We start from the raw sequence: 19,777 nt of genomic DNA, 5'->3' as shown, positions 1-19,777 counted from the left end.
ATCACAGAACATGAAAGGTAGAGAAAACCCTCAATAGTTTCTGAATCCAGTTCTTCATTTGACAGATGATACAATGCACAGAAAAGTTAAATGACTTGGCAATAAGAGGGAAATGATATTTGTCTACATGTCACATAACAGTGAAAATATTTTCTCATTGTCAGAAACATTCCTAAAACTTTTAATTTTCATTTTCATTTTTATTCATTCTCTTATCATGTATATCCGTCCCTTCCCTACATTATCTCTCATGAGTAAACAATGCTACATTGTGCTAAGGTAAAGGTTTTACAGAAAGGTGATAATCTTGCCAAGACAGGAAGCTGGTGGCTTCCTGCTAAACAGAACAGCTGCTCTCCATCCAGTTTCCAAAAAGCCATAAGGTTGCACCAAAAACACCTCTGATGGAAACCTCTAGAACTAAGCATATGTTAATACAACTAAGGCACCTACATTCTCAAAGAAATTAGTCAAAATACTTATTAATTTAAATACAAATGAAACGGGGAAACTTTTTTTAAGAAAACTATATAAAAGCTAGCTAGGAGGAAAAGGAGGGGGAATATATCATACGAAGAAGAATAAGATAAGAGAGATGATTGTTATTTGATGGTTACTAAAATAAGTAACAGCATACACAAATAAGAGTCATACCTAAGGTTGATCTAATAAGATAATCAGTGAATTATAACAACACAATACATGTAATATCTAATACAAATTATTTATATTTTATGCAATAGTTTCCAAACTGGTATGACATAGCTACACCATTAAAAGCCAAAAATGTTTCCCCAAAACATGTTTTGTTGTAATAACATCTTACATGTACATAGAGGTTACAATTAACAAAGTGTTTTCCCTCATAATAAAATAAACAAACAAACAATGAGGTAATTTTTTTGAACCTGGCCAATGAGAGAATTCGTTTGACTGTCTGTGTTTTTAAATGGGGATTTTATTTTTTCTTATTTTCTCTACAGGGTAGAAGGAAGCATGTATACTATAATTAGAGTCACTGAAAAAACAAATGTTTATAATAATAATAAACTTAATACAACACTTTAATGTTTGCAAAATCCTTTACAAATATTAACTCATGTTATCCTCACAATATCCCTGAGATTGTTACTATCATTATGTCCACTTTATACATGAGGAAATCAAATTTATACAGAGCTTAAGTGACTGGCTCAGGATAATATGTGAATAAAACTCAAAACATTGAAATTCGGGCTAGATGAGGGCTTGTTTGAACCAATAATTCCAAAAGAATTATTCAACTTAAAAGACATATGAGGCTTAACACTGCTTCTTAAAAAAAAAAAAAAAGGCAAGGGATATATTTATTCAAATGAAAAGGAACATTTGAACCTATAATACCAAACTTCATTTTAAATGATAGCTTTTAGGTTAAAAAGTAAGCTTAGATAAAGTATCTCAGCTGATACTCAAGATTCTAGTAAACACCAAAAGTGGGAAGTGTTCCTCTATTTTTCTCTATGTCCCATGCCTAGTAGTGCTGAAATGCTGAAATCTATGAGCAAGCAAAAACAGTTCATTAAACGCTAGTCCAAAATACAGTATAATATAATCCACATTAATCAAGAAAGAAAAACTACTTACTGTCCTAGTTACGTGACCAGATACATCAGAGTTAGGCTGTAAAAGGAAAAAAAAATAATAATATAATCAATCCAATTTCATTGTAATATTTTTTCTTCACATCTTAAAGTAGCTCTTTTCCCCCTACTAAAATAAAGAAAATTAAATATCGGCTTTATTCAGAGTCATAAACTGTATGAATTTGTGTCACTTTCTTGGGTGTTAGTTTTCTCTGCTACAAAAGGAAAATTCTGGATTAGAACATCTCTAAATTTCCTGCTATGAAGAAGAAATCATCGATTTGACAAATTTGATAGATACTCTTTTCCACAGTGAACTTGTGGAAACCGGAAGACCATAAAATCACCACAGATACCTAATTTTCAGAGAACAGGAAGGAAAAAGGCAAAGTGTTGGATATACAATTGGGAAGACCTGCCTTAGCTTAACCTACTTTTTAATGTCTAAGTTTACTCATTTCCCATTAGCCCTTTCCAAACAAGGTATCCCAGGAGAGTCACCATTATGCAAACATAGTCACACTGGCCTATCTCCATGCCTTTGTTTATACTGATCCCTCAGTGTTGTCTACAACATGCAACCATGTGCCCTTTTTGTCTGTCAAAACTCTACCCATCTCATAAAACTCTACAAACCAACTCCTGATCTCTCCAAATGAAAGCAACATTTTCCTGTTCTACTTTCTTGCAATACTTTCTTTCCAACACATCTCTTTTTGCTTCAGATAATATTTACTCATGTGTATATATTATTTCCTGAAGTACCCAGATCAGTAATTCACAAGGCTAAATGCTCAATAAATTTGCTTAATGCAATGATAGTATTCCAAAAATCAAACACAAAATATTAGGAGTTAAGCTGATTTGAGTTCCAGTACCATATGGTATCAAGAAGTCAAACCTCCTATTACTCTCCCTTTCTCTCCCCAAAAAAGAACAAAAGGAAGTATTATCAGAATGAGGGAAGGCTCATGTTTTAAATAAAACTAAAGTTTTAAGTGCTCCCACCATACTTAAAAATTAAGATTCATTTGATAAACCAGCAGCCAGTCTGGGAAGCTGAGTCTCTGAGAAGTGAGGAGCCATCCAATGCCCAATGCAAGGTGCTCAAATCAATTAAAACAACTTTTACTGCTTGCTGCAGGACATGGAACAGATGAGGAGTTAAACAGATTAGCAGAGAAGCAGGCAGGATCCTGACACAGATGAAAGACACAATGAATAAAGTCCTACCCTCTAAATCCACAGTGTCTGGCAGGAGAACTCAGAGCACCCAGTAAAATACTGAGAAACTGAGTTTCTCAGGAAAGAACTGGCTTTCAGAAGGAGCTCTTCACCGATGTCTCTTTCTTTCCTCTTGATGTAGCAAACACATGCCTCATTTTTAGAAAAGCACAGCAGCAGTAATAAATAGAAAGCTCAGCTCTACACGGCTCAATATGGAGAGCTGTGACCAGTTTTAAGTGCAACATGAAGGGTTGGAACAAGTTTGAAGCTCGATAAAGGTTAACACTCAAGTCTTTGCAGAAAATACAATGTTTGCCCAAGGCTAGGAGTGCCAGCCTCTGCCAAGACTCTGGATTATGGAGATTAGGGCTCTTCTGATAGACTGACATGACCAGGAACTACAACTCCACAATGTTCACAAGGCTCTGAATAGAGATTGTACCTTTGAATACAAGGACAATAAGACTTAATGAACACAAATAGGACCAACAATTTTTAAAGATGAATTACGTGATAGGTTAGTGACACACTTCATTGACAAAACTTTTTGTAGTATCATCAGAAAAATTTCTTCGAGTGAAAAAGGAAGGTAAAATGTACATATGCTATATTCACTGTTGATCTGAACAAGTAAAATAAATGGACTTGCTTGGTGACTTTCAGCATAGTCACATGTGTTGCATCCACACAGCCAAATCAGATAGCACCCCCGGATACTGGCCTCCTTTCCCCCCAGTGGCTTCTTCTAATCTATCAAAACAACAAACATTATCTAGAGACAAAATTGGACCTGAAATCTTTGGGGCACTTCTGAACAGTGGCGAATAAACTACACTTGTACCTCCCTTCTCCCTTCTCTCCTTCCCTTTCTCCCCTTTCTCTTTCTGCCTCCCTCCCTCTTCCTTCCTCTCCTTCTCTCTCTTCTTCTGTCCTTTTCCCTTTTCCCTTTTCTCCATCCCCCCTCCCCTCTTTCTCTCCTTCACTCCTTCTTCCTCTGTCTGTCTCTCTCCTCCTCTCAACCCCCACTCTGTTAAAATCTGCCTCTGCAGCTTCTACTCATTGTTTTCTGACTCAAGAGGATTTTTCAAATATTTGAAGACAGCTATCATGTCCTCCCCCTTCCATTCTCCTTTTAATATCCAAGCTAAATATCTCTAGACTACAAGCTCCATGAGGACGTCAGTTATCTTATATTTTATCTATCCACACAATGGTACAGAGTTCACAAGGTCACAGAACTATATTTGAAAAGGGTTTCAGAAATTCTCTAGTGCAATTTAATCATTTTTATAGATTAGAAAATTGAGGCCTTTGAAAATTAAACATTTGCCCAAGATGGTATAATGGGGATAAATATGAATTCTGGACTTCAATTTTCTTTCTGAGTCCAAATTTGACCCACTATGATGACAGAATTCTCTGCAAAAAGTTGCCATCATTTAACAAATGTGTGCTAAATTTGTATTGCAATTTTGTATTTGAAGCTCTTTTGATCAGGTATGACCAAACAAGAACAAATGAACTTGCAAAAGAGAACTTTATTATAGATCAAAACAAGTCCAGACAGTCAAATAAAGCAAAGAAATAAATTGGACCTTGATTGTTTTTTTTTTTCCTGAATCTGACAGTTTTAACCCAATAGTATGATTTAGTAATCTTGATCTTCTTAGATTCTTAACTATTAAAAGCTTAAAAGTTATTCCATTGTGCTCTCAATAAAAGGTAAGCTACTGAAGGCACTGGCTGTGTTTTAATTGTCTGTACCTACTATGTGCCGTTTAGAAATTTGCACCTAGCAAGCAGCTAATATTTACTAAAAGGAGCTACAATTTGACAATTGGTTGAATATACAAAAAATACATCCTGTTATGATTTGATAAATATCCATGATGATTTCTTCCAAATTCCAATCTGGTTATTTAGTATCACTGTGATATATTTGGAGATGGAAACTACAACACAAAATGTTTGCATTTCTTTATTGTTGTTTAGTGTTGTGCTTGATTCTTTGTAATCTAAGAATGAAAATAAAAGTTTATTCAAAAATCAACTAGAGAAATCTGGTTATTTGTACATTTTAGATGTACCGAGAAGTTAGCAAAATTAAAGAATCATATTGATATTTATTTCCCTGAAATTACTGCTTCCAAAGCACGTAATTAGAGTAGAGGGAGACCACAGGGAAAAGAATAATTCTGCCATAAGATTTTATTAAGTAACACCACAGAAGGCTTATGTTTTCATTGGCTGAGGTCCTCTACCTAATAGCATGAGTGTCAGTATAAATCAAAAGTTCACGTAACTGTTGGATTCACAAGAAACATAAAAAAATCAACCAAATCTGAGCTTTTGTTTACATAAGTCTACCATTAACCTCACTAGCTGAACTGAAAAATATCAGAAATATTGTTTTCAAATAATTTTTCATGAGACAAACAAAAAAACCCAGTTCTTTTAAGAAGAGGCACACGATAGACAGGATGGGAAGATTAAAGAAGCAATTGCACCATATTCTTCTCTCATGACCCTGTTAATCACATATTTGCCCAATCAAGGCAAGATGCCTGGTTCCAAGGTAAATATTTCACATATCTTATTAACCCAACTTAATCAATAGACATCTGTTAAGTAACTACTATGTGTTGTATCCAACAAGCTGGAGAACATATCAAAATTTGTCTAAAATATCGTCTGAATCCTCAAGGAGCTTATAATCTAGTAGGCCCTAAGACACACAATTATAGTACAATAATTACCATATAAAATTAATATGCTATATAACTATAGAATAAAACTAATACATGGTAAGTGCACAAAAAAATTTAAAATTGATCTACTGGGAAGATTACTTACTTTGTAATTAGAAATCATGTATTAAAATTCTATTTTTGCAACTTTGGGTAATACAATTACCTACCTGGAGTTTAGTTTCTCTTGTTTGGAAAGAAATAACAAACAAAATATATTTATGACTCTTAATATGTGGTCCCAGTGGTATGTTATGAAAGGCCCTATAAGGGTGAAGAATGGAAGGAGACCTCCCACCTTATGGAAGCCTCATCAAGCCTGAATTACTGCAATGATTTGATGATAGGTTTGATGGTCTCTAATCTCTCCCCATCCCAAACCTTTCTCTAGTAAGTCACTAACATGATTCTCCTAAAACTTAGGTCCCCTCATGTCACTTCTCTACAATAAACTCCATTGGTTTCTGAGTGTCTCCAGGGTCAAATACAAGTTAGTTGTTTGCTATTCAAAGACCCATTACTTAACCCCTCTTATTTTCCCAGTATTCTTACTCCTTCATATGTACAAAAATCTGCAAGGTCAAGTAAGCTAGTCTTGTAAGAGGCAGTGTGAGCAAAATTCTAAGATAAGACATCATAAAAATGGCATATGAATTGGGCCTTAAAGGAATTTTTATAGGCAAGATAGTATTCCAAAAAGGGGGAAATAACCATGAGAAAAAGAGAAGAAAGAAAGAAAATTTCAGTATATTATTTAGCAGTTCCACCAATAAAAGATTCCATCTTTCAGTTCCAAAAGTTCACTCTAGCTGTTCCCCCACACACACATCAACTACTGACCTCCCTGACTTCTGTTAAGTCTCAACTAGAATCCCACCTTCTCTAGAAAGCCATCATCAACTTCTCTTAATGACAGTGCCTTCCCTCTGTTTTTCCTATTTGTCCTATATCTAGCTTGTTTGTATATTTTTTTCTAGCATGCCGCCTCCCTCTTTAGATTGTAAGCGTCTTGAGGACAAGGAATGCTGCTGACTTTTAGTAAGTGCTTAATAAATATTTTTAATTCGTTGGTTATTATTAATTCAAAAGATCAGAAAAAGCTATGTGAAAGAGGTCACATTTAAGGTGCATTTTAGAATATGGGTGAGATTATAATAAAAACAGTGGTTTGGTAGGTAAGACAGTTTGGAATACAGGGAAGCAACATGAGCAAAAGGGAGATCATAGAAGGTTTTCAGTGGTTCAGTTGGAGTGTAGAATGATGCAATATGAAGTAGATAAAGTTCTGAAAAGGAAGCGCAGGTGATATGTCACAGATGTTCTTGAATGTCCAGCTATAGTTTGACTTGTATTATAGGCCAATGAAGGGAAAATACTGAGCAATGTTGTTAAACTGACAAAGTCAAGATCTGTCCAACATAATGACAAAAAGAAAACAAATGAAAGGAAGCATTTGGTGAAAGAAAAATTGAATAACATTTTCTATCTTTACAAAACCTTTGTCCTAAGGGATATCTTTTTCTTCTTGGATGTAGAATGCATGAAGAATTGAAGAAATTGATTTTTTTTCCCTTTACTTCAAGGAACATTTTGTATCAATGAACTTTTCAACAAGTGGTTTGGGTTCCTTTATTAGGGAAGTTTCATCTAACTTGAAGTCTTCAAACAGAGTCAGGACAAATATTTTTCTGGGATGATAAGGAGGGGATTCCAGAAATAAATTGGACTAGTTTATTTCTATGATCTCTTCCAGTCTTGAATAGTCTGCCTTTATCTATAGAATGAAGCATTTGATCCAAACTCTAGTCATCTCAAAGATATGTTCCAATTGTCAAATAGAATTTAAAGTTTTTACATGGACCAGCAAAATCCCATATCAAATTGGAGAAAAACAATTCCAAAAATAGGCCGCCTTAGCTGATTTGGTCAAGAATATCAAGCACTTTATTATAATTGCCGTTGCTCCTGCTCTTCCTACTGCTGCCACCACCACCAACAATTATTGGCAACAAGATCCAAAAAAGCCTAGGTTTTGATATAAGCTATAACATTTATTAGAAGTGCAACTAAAGGCAAATCACTAAATTCTTCTGTGCTGGAGTGTGAAATGGAGATATTGATTTTGAATAGCTATATTCACATAACTTTGTATTGTTACTTATATTTTTATTGACACAAGGTAAAACATGGTGACTGTGAATCCCATAGTTTCTACTATCTGAAATTTCATTAGGTAATTAGCATAATTGTGCTAATTATAACACAGTTTAAACAGGATTAATTGGTAGATTAGTTATTACAGACCAAATGAGCTGCTCCAGCAGAGAGTTCTAAAGAAACATGCTCAACAGAAAGATTCAATGATTAGTCAGCACTAAAAACAAACAAACCAAAAAAAATGACAATTTCTGGCTTCCCTGACAAAACTATAAGGGAATTTGAAGACCAAAAGAAATGATTCCTATTATCCAGATATCTTCCAATTGAGAGGAACAAATGGTTTAGGTTCAGCTTGATGAAAGAAAAAGTTGGAAACTCACAAATGCAGTTTTCTGAGTGCTGGAAGGAAGACATATGACTAACAGTTAGCAAATGTCAGCAGAGAATTAAGGAAAATGTATTATTTCACTTCTTAGAAAAATATTTTTGAATGCTTACTATGTGGGAGACTCACTGTTAGGCAATGTACAGTTATAATTAATATAATTCAGAAGAGGAAATAAGAGAAAGGCACAAAAATCTGCAATGTCAAGTAAGATATACTTTAGTCTTATAAGAGAAGTGGGAACAAAATTCTAGGGTAAGACTTCATAAAAATGGTATGTGAACTTAAAGGAATTTTTATAGGCATGGATTGGAAAGACAGTATTCCAAAAAGGGAAAATAATCATGAGAAAAGGAGAAAAAAAAAAAAAAGACAAAATTTCAAGTATACGATTTAGCAAGTAGTACAGGATACACAGAGGGAAGTTAAAGTTAATTTTAGAAAGCAAGATAAAATCATGGATGGTCTTGAGTTTCACCTAAGAAATCTGGCTTTTGAGCCTTACACAATGAAAAATCCTTTAAAATTTGTAAGCAGAAGAATGAGACGATGAAAACTTTGTTTTAGGAAGATTCATAATGAAGGACAGAGGATAGATTGGGCAGGGGGAAAAGACAAATACTGGGAAATAATTCAGGAAGCTGCTGGTATAATCTAAAAAAATGGAAAGAGGAAAAGGATAAGGTCAATTTAGACAAAAGAATTCATTAGATTAACTTAATGAGTGATGAGTATGTAGGGGAGAGAAAGAGAAAAGAGTCAAAGATTTCAATGCTATACATATGTCTAAGACTGACAATGAAATCAGAATAAGGAACTGGTTTAGGAGTTTACATAAAAATAGGTCATATTTATATAGCATGTTATTGTATACAAAGTGGCTTGACATTATTGCATTTGAAGAAGAAATTCAATTTGAAATTGTGCACGTTAATTTTTAAATGCAATTACAGCAATATATCTGCTATTTAGGAAAGAAAGCAGGACATGAAGAAATAATGCTCAGGAGAGAAGTCAACTTTCTCTTTTGGAGGTAATTTGTAAAAAGTGATCATTAAACAGATAAGACTAAAAAGAACAACTAGGGATGCAGCATAGGAAAAAGACTTAAAAATCAAATACAGAGCCTTGAAACCTACAGAATGAGTCCTAAGCCATTTTTACAATAAAAGAAAAAAAAAATGAACAGATGACTAAGTAAAGGGTGACCACTGAATTTCTCCTATAATCATACAGATGGATTTTTTTCTCCAGTCTAAAGTAGAAATGACAAACATCTGTTCCCCATCTTCCATTAATAATCCTTCATACACTTCAAAAATCCTAGTTCAATTCAACATTTATTACCCATCTGTCTAGTCATCTCTAGGGTAATCACAATTCCTCTAACTTTTCCTCCATAAATCACATTTTCCAACTTTTTAATCATTTCTGTGACTCTTCTTTGAATTCTTTCCAATTTTTTTTATATTCTTAAGAACCAATTCCACAACTTAAGAGTAGAACTCTAATAACAGCCTGTTGTTGTTCATCATTTCATACTCTTCCTAACCCCATATGGGTTTTTCTTGGCAGAATACCAGAAAGCTTTGCCATTTCCTTCTCTAGCTTATTTTATAGATGAGGAAACTGAGGCAAACAGGTTAAGTGACTTGTCCTGGGTCACACAACTAGTAAATGTCTGAGGTCTGGTCTGAATTTGGGAAGATGAGTCTTCTTGCTTCCAAGTCAATACTCTGTCCACTGTGCTACCTGATTCCCTTAATAAGAGCCTGACAAATGCCCATTAGAGAAGCAAAATGATGTAATTTTTCTATTTTGTGCACCATTTTTAATTCACAATTTTGTGTTTTCTTTTCTAGTTATATTCTTCCTTCAAAATTGCTCTCAGATTGGCTCTCTTCCATTCGATTCCTACTGTTATCACCATAATGCAGAATCCCACCACCTCTGACTTCAATTCTGGCAAAAGTCTGCTGGCTCATAAACCTGACTGCAGACTTTCTCTACTTGAATCTAATCTGCATAACACTAGTTACCTACTTAATCTTCCTCACACACTTTTAACACATCCTCCTACTGCTCCTGTTCCTACAATGGCTTAATTTAATTCAATAGACATTTTTTAAAGTGTTAACTAGATGCTGACCAAATGGTCACCCTGAGCACTAAATGCCAGACTGCAGGAATAATAATGACATGCAAGCCCTTGTATGGTGTTTCAAATTTTGCAAAGCACCTCATAAATATTGCCTCATTTTATCTTCACAACAGTCCTAGCAGGTAAGTGTTATTGTTTTTCTCCATTTAACAAATGAAGAAACTGAAGCTAAAGGAGAGTAAAATAAGTAGCCCAGGATCACAGAAGCAAGTAAAAGTTTGAGTCAGGATTTGAAGTCAAGCCTTCTTCACTACACATCCAGTGCTCTATCCATTCTGGATTCTGAACATTTTACATTAAGATTTAAAAGTGAAAAATAAGCTTTGAATGACCATTTTGTAACATTTTGTAAAACTGAAAAAGCATTAGGTAATACATCAGATTACTTGCTGTCTTGGGAAGAAGGGAAATAAGAGAGGAGAGGGAGGGAGAAAAATGAAAATAAAAACCTTATAAAAATGTTGCAAAATTATCTTACATGTAATTGGAAAAATAAAATGCTATTTCCAGAAAAATGTCAAAGCATTAAGTAAATATGAATTGGCAAAGTTGTTTTAATTTGCAAGTAGAATTTTGCTTCTCTCTTTTAAGATATCATTAGCAAACTTCATCAATCTACTCCCTATTTCATTATACAGATCACTGAGGGGGAAATTGGCACTGTAGGAGTTACAAGACTTCCTGAAGAGCTCCACTAACCATGCCCATTCAAATGATTTCTGAAATCTTCAAGCATGACATTCCAACAATTTATAGCACCCCTTTCCCCAAGTAAAGGGTCCTAGAGTTATGACTAAGTAGGATATAGGGCATCAATTCTATTTAAAATGGGAAGACCCAATGAGGAATATTAAAATGTTTTTATATGACAGCCCCTCAAATATGGTACCACCAATGTCACAATTCTTTGGAGTCATTAGTACAAATTTAGAAAGTCAATGGTACTTCTCTGATCAAACTATTTTTTTTTCTTTCTCCCACACAAATAGCCCTCCAGCTGTGTTCTTCAGAGGTCAAACAGGTAATTCTGATTTTAACTGGCAAAGAGCAGACTCCCTCACAATCTAACCTGTGAAATCAGGAAGCTGGCAACTGATTGCCCTTCAATAAACAGAAGCCTGCCACTCTTTAAACCCATCTGTGTGATGAATGGGCAGCTTTTAGGACTGTCCAATTTTTTTTTTTTTCAGCTGCTTTCTACAGCTTAGGAGTTAAGAACCAGGAGTGAGTGTTCTGTACTGTCTTCTAAGGAGAACAACACCTGTCTTGTTCTTAAAACCATAAATCTGGTCCTTGCTTCAAGCCTACAGAGTCCCTACTTACTTCTTCATATTGATTCACAACAAGGCCATGTTTCTTTTCTTTGTGATTCATGTGATTCACTTAAGCATAAAACATACCCTATTTAAAAAAAAAAAAAAAAAAAGAATGAAAAAATCAATCCCAACTTAAGAATCACGGAAAAATCTAATTACAGAGAAATTTCCAGACTAAAAACATAGAAAACAATAAGGGGAGAAAGGATTCCTGAGTCTCAGGAGAGGTGGCCTGTGCAGTGGATGGTGCTAAACTCAAAACTGGGAAAACAAATCAAAATCTACATCAGACACTTAACAGTCACAAGGGTCCTAGAGCTCAATTTCCTCAATTGTTAAGAAAATAGGTTTAAATAGATGACTTGACCTACAAAGTCCCCATTCTAGTTTTAAATCTCTGTTCCCATGAAAAATTTCCTAATCCAATGTAGCTTTATCTGCAAGTAACTGAACAGGGAATATTTTATAAAGAACTATATTAACAATGCCATTTTACCCATGTTGTTTAACCACTTTGCAGTCATGTCAGACCCTCTGCGACCCCTTTGCGGTTCTCTTGGCAAAGATAAAGAAGTGGTTTGCCATTTCTTCCTTCTAGTTCATTTTATTGATCAGGATAATATATGGGGTTAAATAACTCTCAGACTCATAGAGTTAATAACTGAGGCTGGATTTGAACTCAGAAAGAAGAATCTTCCTGTCTCTCGGTCCAGTAATCTATCCACTGAACCACTTATTGGGTAAGTAATACTGCCTTTTACCGACAAGTGCTTAATATTTTTGAATTAGCTAATTATAAAAAAAAAAAAATCACAATTATATAATAGTTCAGATTACAAAATGTTTTATGGCAATTCGGTGAAATAGATCATATATAAACATGATGATGCCCATTTTACAGATCATAGTATTTGGAAATTAAAGGACTTCAGCAGTAATCTTGTTTAGTCTCTTCATTTCACAAGGAAGAGAAATTGAGCCTCATAGTGGTATGAATAAGGTCAGCCAATTAGCAGAAAGAAAGACCCACTTTGAATCTCATGTTTTCTGGCTACATGAGACAGATTTGTGGGACATGGAGTGAAGAAAACTTAATTTCAATCTTGCCCCAAATATTACACACAAGATGCTGAATAAGTCATTTGCACTTTTCTTAGGCTCAGCTTCATCTGTTAAAATGAAAATGATGATCCTATTTACTTCATAGGGTTGTTGTAAGATCAAAAACACAGAAAGTGTATGTAAAATGTATTGTAAATTCGAAAGTCTATATAAATATTAGCTAAGCTAACTGTCCTCTGCAATGGGACATTTTGGGAGTTTCTGACTAGTATAAAACCATGGAACTCAGGATAACAGGGAAAGAACGAAAAAGAAATATGTCCACTCCCCAAAACCCCAAAGTTGTTACAAAATAACCATCATCAAATAATTGAAAGAATGAGTTGACTTAAAGTGACAGTTTAATATGGCAGTTGCATTATGTTTTGTTTTGTTTTGTTACACTGACCCTCTCTATAGCCGAAAGAGTTCAACTGCCAAGTTATGATCAGAAAAACCAAAAGCACAGTAAAACCTCACTTTCTCTGTGAAAACCTCCCCCAACATTTTCTGTTCTTTGACCTCTCCCCTAAGTTAAAAATGTACATTCCCTGCCAGTTTAAGTATGGGAAGTGTGGGATGAAAAGCAATGTTTACTTATCCAAGGATAACATAATCATCTCCCTAATTTTCTGTTGGTTGTTTTATTTTTTAAGGCCATCTGGAGTTTTCTAAGAACATTTGGAAAAGAAAAAAAAAAAAAAAAACAGGAAGAATTTTAAAAAATCCTATAGCCTTACACTCCTAAATAAAGTAGTCAAAATACTGAATCAACAAGATATAATCAAAACCCGCAGCAAGGTGGGATCATAATCACGAACTAATCTCCATTCCATCTATGAAACCAAAACCTCCCTCATGTTCTTCCTTCACCATAAAACTTAAAAGGCCGCCAATCAGAAAGAAGACATCAGTTCATACTCATCCCCCTCACAGGGACCCTGAAGGAAAGAAAAAAAATGACAGCCCAGAATTAATGTTTTCTAATTGCCCTATTAACATCATACAAGTCTCCAGGCTGCCCTCTTCCTTGAGAGGCTATATCCCTCTGTTCCAATCAACTTAATATTCAGTGGTTCTTTGTTAAGCACATTAAAGCTTTTTTTGCTCACTTATTTAAGCTCTGATCTACCAATACACAAAATCTCTTTCCTTTCCATCCCTTCTGGGAGCTTGTGTCATCACTCATTTGCTCACTAGCACTTTTATCCTTTCTCTCTACACTGAAATGTCCCTTATTATCCAGGCACAGCAGCCACTCATCTTCCCTAACTTCTAAGATTCATTCACTTGACTCCCTCAAGCTTGTGTCTGTCTGTCTTTCTGTCTGTCTTTCTGTCTGTCTTCTGTCTCCAGCCCAAAGCTCTCTGTAAAACTTGCATTTCTCACTTATGGGCATCTTCCTCTAGATATCCTACTGACATGTTATATTCAAGATTTGAAAACAAAATTTCCCTTTATCTTTGTATAAAACCTAGCCTACCACAAACTTGCCTGCTATCAGACTCCCAGGAAGCCAGATGTATAATCTTAGAGGCATTTCTGACATTCTCTCTTCCTCATCATCTACCCCACATCCAATCAGTTGCCAGCTCATGTCAATTTTATCTCCATAACACTATTTTCTGCACTTGTATGATCATATTCCGGTTCAGATCCAAGTCACATTTTACACAGTTTGTTGTGATAGTCTTTTAAATGGTCTCTGCTTTCCATCTCTCCCCTTCTCTGCTTCTGAAAAATCCTTCCCGGTTCTGAAAAATCACACAACTGACTATTCGAATACCCTCTTCAATTATATTCAGTGGCTTCCTATTACCTCGAAGACCTAACACAAGCTTCTTAGTCGGACATTTAAGATCTAGAAAATGACTGCAATATACCACCTCATCTCACATTATTCCTTTGTTCACTATCTCTGTCTTCCAAATTGGACCATTTGCTGTTCAATGAGCTCGACTTTTCATCTCTTGTCTTCTTGCATTTATACAGACCTTTTGTTGTGCCTTCACGTTTTCCTTCCTTCCTTGTTCCTTTTGAAATATCTGTCTTCCTTAGGTTGTCACCTCTTAAATGGAGTCTTCCCTCCCCCACTCTTCTCTTCTTACTGTTCTCTCCTTCAAATACTCCTCTAGCACTTGTCTGTATCTCTCCAGCTTGTATTAATTACCCTTACTTAATACCTGTTTCATCTTACTACAAGAACATGAATTTTTTGAAGAGCTGTTTTGTTTTTTCTTATTCATATTTAAATGCCCAGAGCCTAGCCTAATGGCTGGCAGATACTGAACATTTAATTTTATACTAATACAATTTAGTAAACAAAGTTCACACTTATCAAGGAATATGATCTTCTAGCTGAGGAATTTGTTGATACTATGTTTAAATCAGTTCAATTAATAATTCAGTTCAACAAATTTTGGCCCACATTAGTACTTACTGTGTGCCCAGAACGGTTCTTGCACACTAGGTAACAAAAAGTAATCCAGCACATGATAAAAAAAGACTACTTGGGGCCTGTACCTACTAAATTTACTTATAATACAGCTAATAAAAAATGGGCATACAAAAAATCTAGAACAAAATAATAACATTACTAAAAGAAAACACGAGTTGTACAAACGTCTTTGAATCTTAAAAGTCTTAAGAGAGAAAAATTTGGAATACAAGATTATGCAAGGGTGAATGGTGAAAATTACCCATGCATATGCTTTGAAAATAAAAAGCCTTAATAAAAAAAAATTAAGTCATGAGAACTGAGAAATTATATAATTATACACCAGAACCATAAATGGTTTCTACATTCTAACAAGTGATCCTCTAGCCACTGCTTAGTGGCCTCTAATGATAAGAAAATAGTCCTGGAGGGACCATTTGGAGATGATTTAACAGTGATAAAGTTTTCCTCATGTTACACAAAAGGATGCCTCTCTGTAACTTCAACAACACCAATAAAGCAAACATTGCTTAGGTGTTTATGGTGTAAAGCAGTGGTTCTCAAACTTTTGTTCTCACTATCTTTATACTATTTAAAAAACTATTGAGGATCTGTCTGAAGAATTTTTGTTTATGTGGATTATATTAATAGATATTTACCATATTAGAAAAAAAATTAATTTGAATTTGCAGACCTTCTAAAAGGGTTTCAGAGACCACCAGAGAATCTCTGGACTTGACTTTGAGAACCACTAGAAAAGAATACCAATGGAGGCACTACAGACAATGTAATGCTTAATGAAAGAGGTTCCCGGCTATCCAGTAGCAGACAGTCTAGTTGACATGTACCTTGAAAAAGCCCTGAACTTGGATTACTAGAATTTCTCACCAATCTCAGTTCTGCAATTTATGTATGAAAGTGGGCAAGTCAATTCATCTTTTGAAGCATCAGTTTCCTTATTTGCAATATGAGGGAACTGGACTAAATAAATGCTAAAGTCCTATCCCCCCAACACACACACCTTAGTTCTTAATCTATGACAGTAAAATTGAAGAAGATACCAACATTGATAGTTATAATAAACAATAATATCAGCGTATGTTATAATACCAAGTGCCCTTTGAAATCTGGAGGAGGGATGTAGACTAACGAGGAGGGGGGAAAGAAAAGGGTATTATCTTCATCCATCCATCCCACCTTCACCTTTTGAGCTAACCCTAAATGTGAACTTCTTCAGGAAATGATTCTAAAACCATAGTGGTTAAGTATCCTTCTTCCCCGTGCCCTCCTGTGTACACAGCAGACATTTAATAATGTCTGATTGCTTATTAATTTAATAATTGATGGATTGCTTTCCCAAAAGAACCAGGAAGATCACTTGAGCCCTAAGGTGACAGTAGTGTTTTAAGAACTTGATGAATTCCAGGAAAAGAATGTGGGCTTTAGCCTTTCTCTAGTTACATGCTGACCATGGTATAAGGCCACTTAGCACAATTCCCTTCCCTTTCTCACTGATTCCTAGCACCCTTATCTAGATGCCCTAGGGATCAATCTCTTCTCTACAAGTTCCTGTGCACAGAATGAACTCTCTAAAACATAGCCAAGGCAGACGAGGCTAGTTCATAGCCTGTTGAGCACAGCCTCATGCCCTGGGTGACATTTTAAACAGTAATGAAAACTCCCAGGCTTTGTGGAATCCCAGCTGCAGCTCTGGCTGAGAGAACAGGATGTGGAATTGTATGGCAATGAATGCAGGGGGGCTTTCTTTTTTTTTCTGAGAAACAGAAAACAGTGAATAACTTTGAGCTGATGGCTCCATAATGAGGCAGTCACAGGACTGGCTAGTCAATATTTAAGCTACAAAAGTTAATGTATTAAAGGACATTTTCCTACCCTTGAAGAGATAACTGGAAACTTTTAGCCCATAAATACTCTGCACATATTAAACAAGCTGATAGGAGGACAACATTATAGTGTTATTAAAAAAATTGTAACTAGACCCCATTACAATTTAACTCAACTGTAAATAGACTTCTGTTTTTACTCAATGTGGTGTATGTTGTGGGGATAATATAACCCAGAAAACATTGGGGAAAATCAATTCTTGGTTGAGGACAAGTGAACAGATAATATTATACATTCTCAGGAAAAAAAAAAAAGAAATTATAAAAGAAATAGGAAAGAAAAACATACATTTTCACTCTTTCTCCCAAAGATGGCTGCCGTTTTGGAAATGCAGCAAAGAATCATAGAAGATTCAAAATTTAAAATGCCACAGAAATCATATAGATATCTAGATAAGAAAAAGGAGATAAGAAAAAGCAAGGAAGTAATTAAGTAGTTACCGCACTACCAATCTAAGTAATAGCTGAAAAGGGTTATATTAAGCCAAACCTAATTTTATTTCTATGCAACTTCCTAATTCTACTCTGAGTCTTGTCTCCTATACAGACCTTCAAATATTTGAATACTGCTCCATCAGGAACAGGATATTCAAAGGAGAAGGGTTTCATTTGGAGTCATTATCTGGACAGATAAAAGCTAAGATTTTTGTAGTATGGCATCTATATGACACAGTGGAGAGAGCACTGGTTCTGGAATCAAAAACTTGAAATACGGCATAAAATATTTACTGACCATGTGACTCTGAGTGAAATCATATAATCTCCATTTGCCTCAGTTTCCTCAACCATAAAATAGGGATAATGATACCATCTACTTCAAAAAGTTCTTATGAGAATCAAACGAGATAACATCTGTAAAATGCTTAGCACAATTGTTTTTCTTATCAGTTTCAGTCATATCCAACTCTAAGTGACCCCATTTGGAGTTTTCCTGGCAAAGATACTGAAGCTATTTACCATTTCCTTCTCTAATTCATTTTATAGATGAGAAAACTGAGGACAAGAGGATTAAATGACCTGCTCAGTCTTATTCCCTTCCTCTTTTAAGATAGACTGTTTTTTATACACACACACACACACACACACACACACACACACACACACACACACATTTTTACCATGTTTGATATATACTGGACTATTTGCAATCTAGAAGAGGAGAAAGGGGGAGGGAGGGAAATTGGAACATAAGGTTTTGAAAGACTCAATGTTGAAAAATTATCCATGCATATGTTTGAAAATAAAAAAACCTTAATAAAAATTGATATAATGTCATAAAGTGTTATTTTAAAAACAAAATGTAGATAGGTAGCTAGATAGGTAACTAGGGAAATTACACCTCCTTAGCTCGTTCCCTTATCATTCAGCTGTCAGAATCTGCCATGTCCTGGGCATGTTAATACTATTACATCTCTTCACCTACAACATGCTTATTTCCATTCATCTGTAAAGTAAATATAATGATAGCATATACCTGATAGGATTGCTATAAAGATCAAATGAGTTAACATGCACAGCTCTTCATAAACCTTAAAGTTCTATACAACTAAAAATAATAGCTAACATCTATATCCTTAAATAAATTTAATTTAATAAATAAACGTATCCTTTAAGTACATTTAAATTCTTAATGATTTTAAAGAAGCTTACAAATATTATAAATCTTCACAAAAACTTTGGAATATAAATGTTTTTATTATCCTCATTTAACTCTGGTCTACTTTGGCTTCTTCATCAAATGCTACTGGTACTGCTATTTGGCTTCCATAGGCTATATACTACCAAGAATAGAAAGCTGGGCTCACCAAGGAAGACCTGAATCCAAGCTCTGCCTCGGACGAAAATTAGCAGTGTGACCATGGGCTAGTGAATTAATCTTTCAGTATTTTCAGGAAACTTTCTGAGTTGTAAAGGGGGTACCAACTCAGAAATTCTCCAAGTCAATAAAATCACAAACCCAATTAAAAAGAATGGGGGGGGGGGGAGTTAAATACCTCAGAAATTTGTTACTTCACTAGTTTGATTTTATTTTTTACTTATTGGCAATGAGGACTCATCTAAAATTTATCTGACAATCTGTCATATGTCACTATAATTTAAAAACCCAACCTTTGGTATAATACAATAAAAGGAATATTGGATTTGCAGTCAGATTGCCCCTATTTGTATGATTCCTGACAAGCCATATCACATTCTCTGGACTTAAGAAAAATGAGAAAAGTGACTTAAAAGGCTTCTAAGGATATTCCTAATAGGAAATTTGTGTACCTAAGAAAAGAACACTGCATGTTTAAGAGAAATAGCTCATTTAAAATATTGATGATGGTGATGATGATGATGAATTCACATTCATTTAATGCTTTAAGGCATTTTGCTTTTTTTCCCCACCATGTTTTAAGTTTCAAACTATCTCTCTCCCTCCTTCCCCATCCCAGAGAAGATTATCATTTAACAGAAATAATGTGGATTTCTAAACTGAGAAAATAAAGAAACAGAGACAGAGAGACAAAGAAAGAAAAATAGAGAGAGACAGAGAAAAATGGGGGGGGGGGGTTACATACACATATAAAACGTTACTATGCATATTTATCAATTCTCCAAAAGTGAACAGCATCTTCCTTCATGGGTCTCTTGCAGTTTATTTGAGTATTTATAATATTCAGAAAAATTTAGTCATTCACAATTGTTTGTTGAACAACACTGCTGTTACTATA

General features: G+C 34.8%; 1 protein-coding gene across 2 annotated transcripts in view; it reads right to left on the bottom strand.

Moving 5' to 3' along the window:
* The window catches only part of TNS3 (tensin 3), a 377,368-nt gene that overhangs the window by 200,696 nt on the left and 156,895 nt on the right, over positions 1-19,777 (bottom strand). For both annotated transcript variants that reach the window (XM_051984497.1, XM_051984488.1), the window contains exon 5: positions 1,627-1,662. Coding sequence is in view for 1 of the 2 variants with exons in the window: in XM_051984488.1 (XP_051840448.1) it covers positions 1,627-1,662 (36 nt within the window). In the remaining variant the exon portion in view is untranslated. The remainder of the gene's footprint in view (positions 1-1,626; positions 1,663-19,777) is intronic.

Source organism: Antechinus flavipes, chromosome 1, assembly GCF_016432865.1.
Source record: "Antechinus flavipes isolate AdamAnt ecotype Samford, QLD, Australia chromosome 1, AdamAnt_v2, whole genome shotgun sequence".
Taxonomy (NCBI): Eukaryota; Metazoa; Chordata; class Mammalia; order Dasyuromorphia; family Dasyuridae; genus Antechinus; species Antechinus flavipes.
The sequence above is the reverse complement of the archived record's forward strand: the minus strand, read 5'-3'. Positions and strand labels throughout refer to the sequence as shown.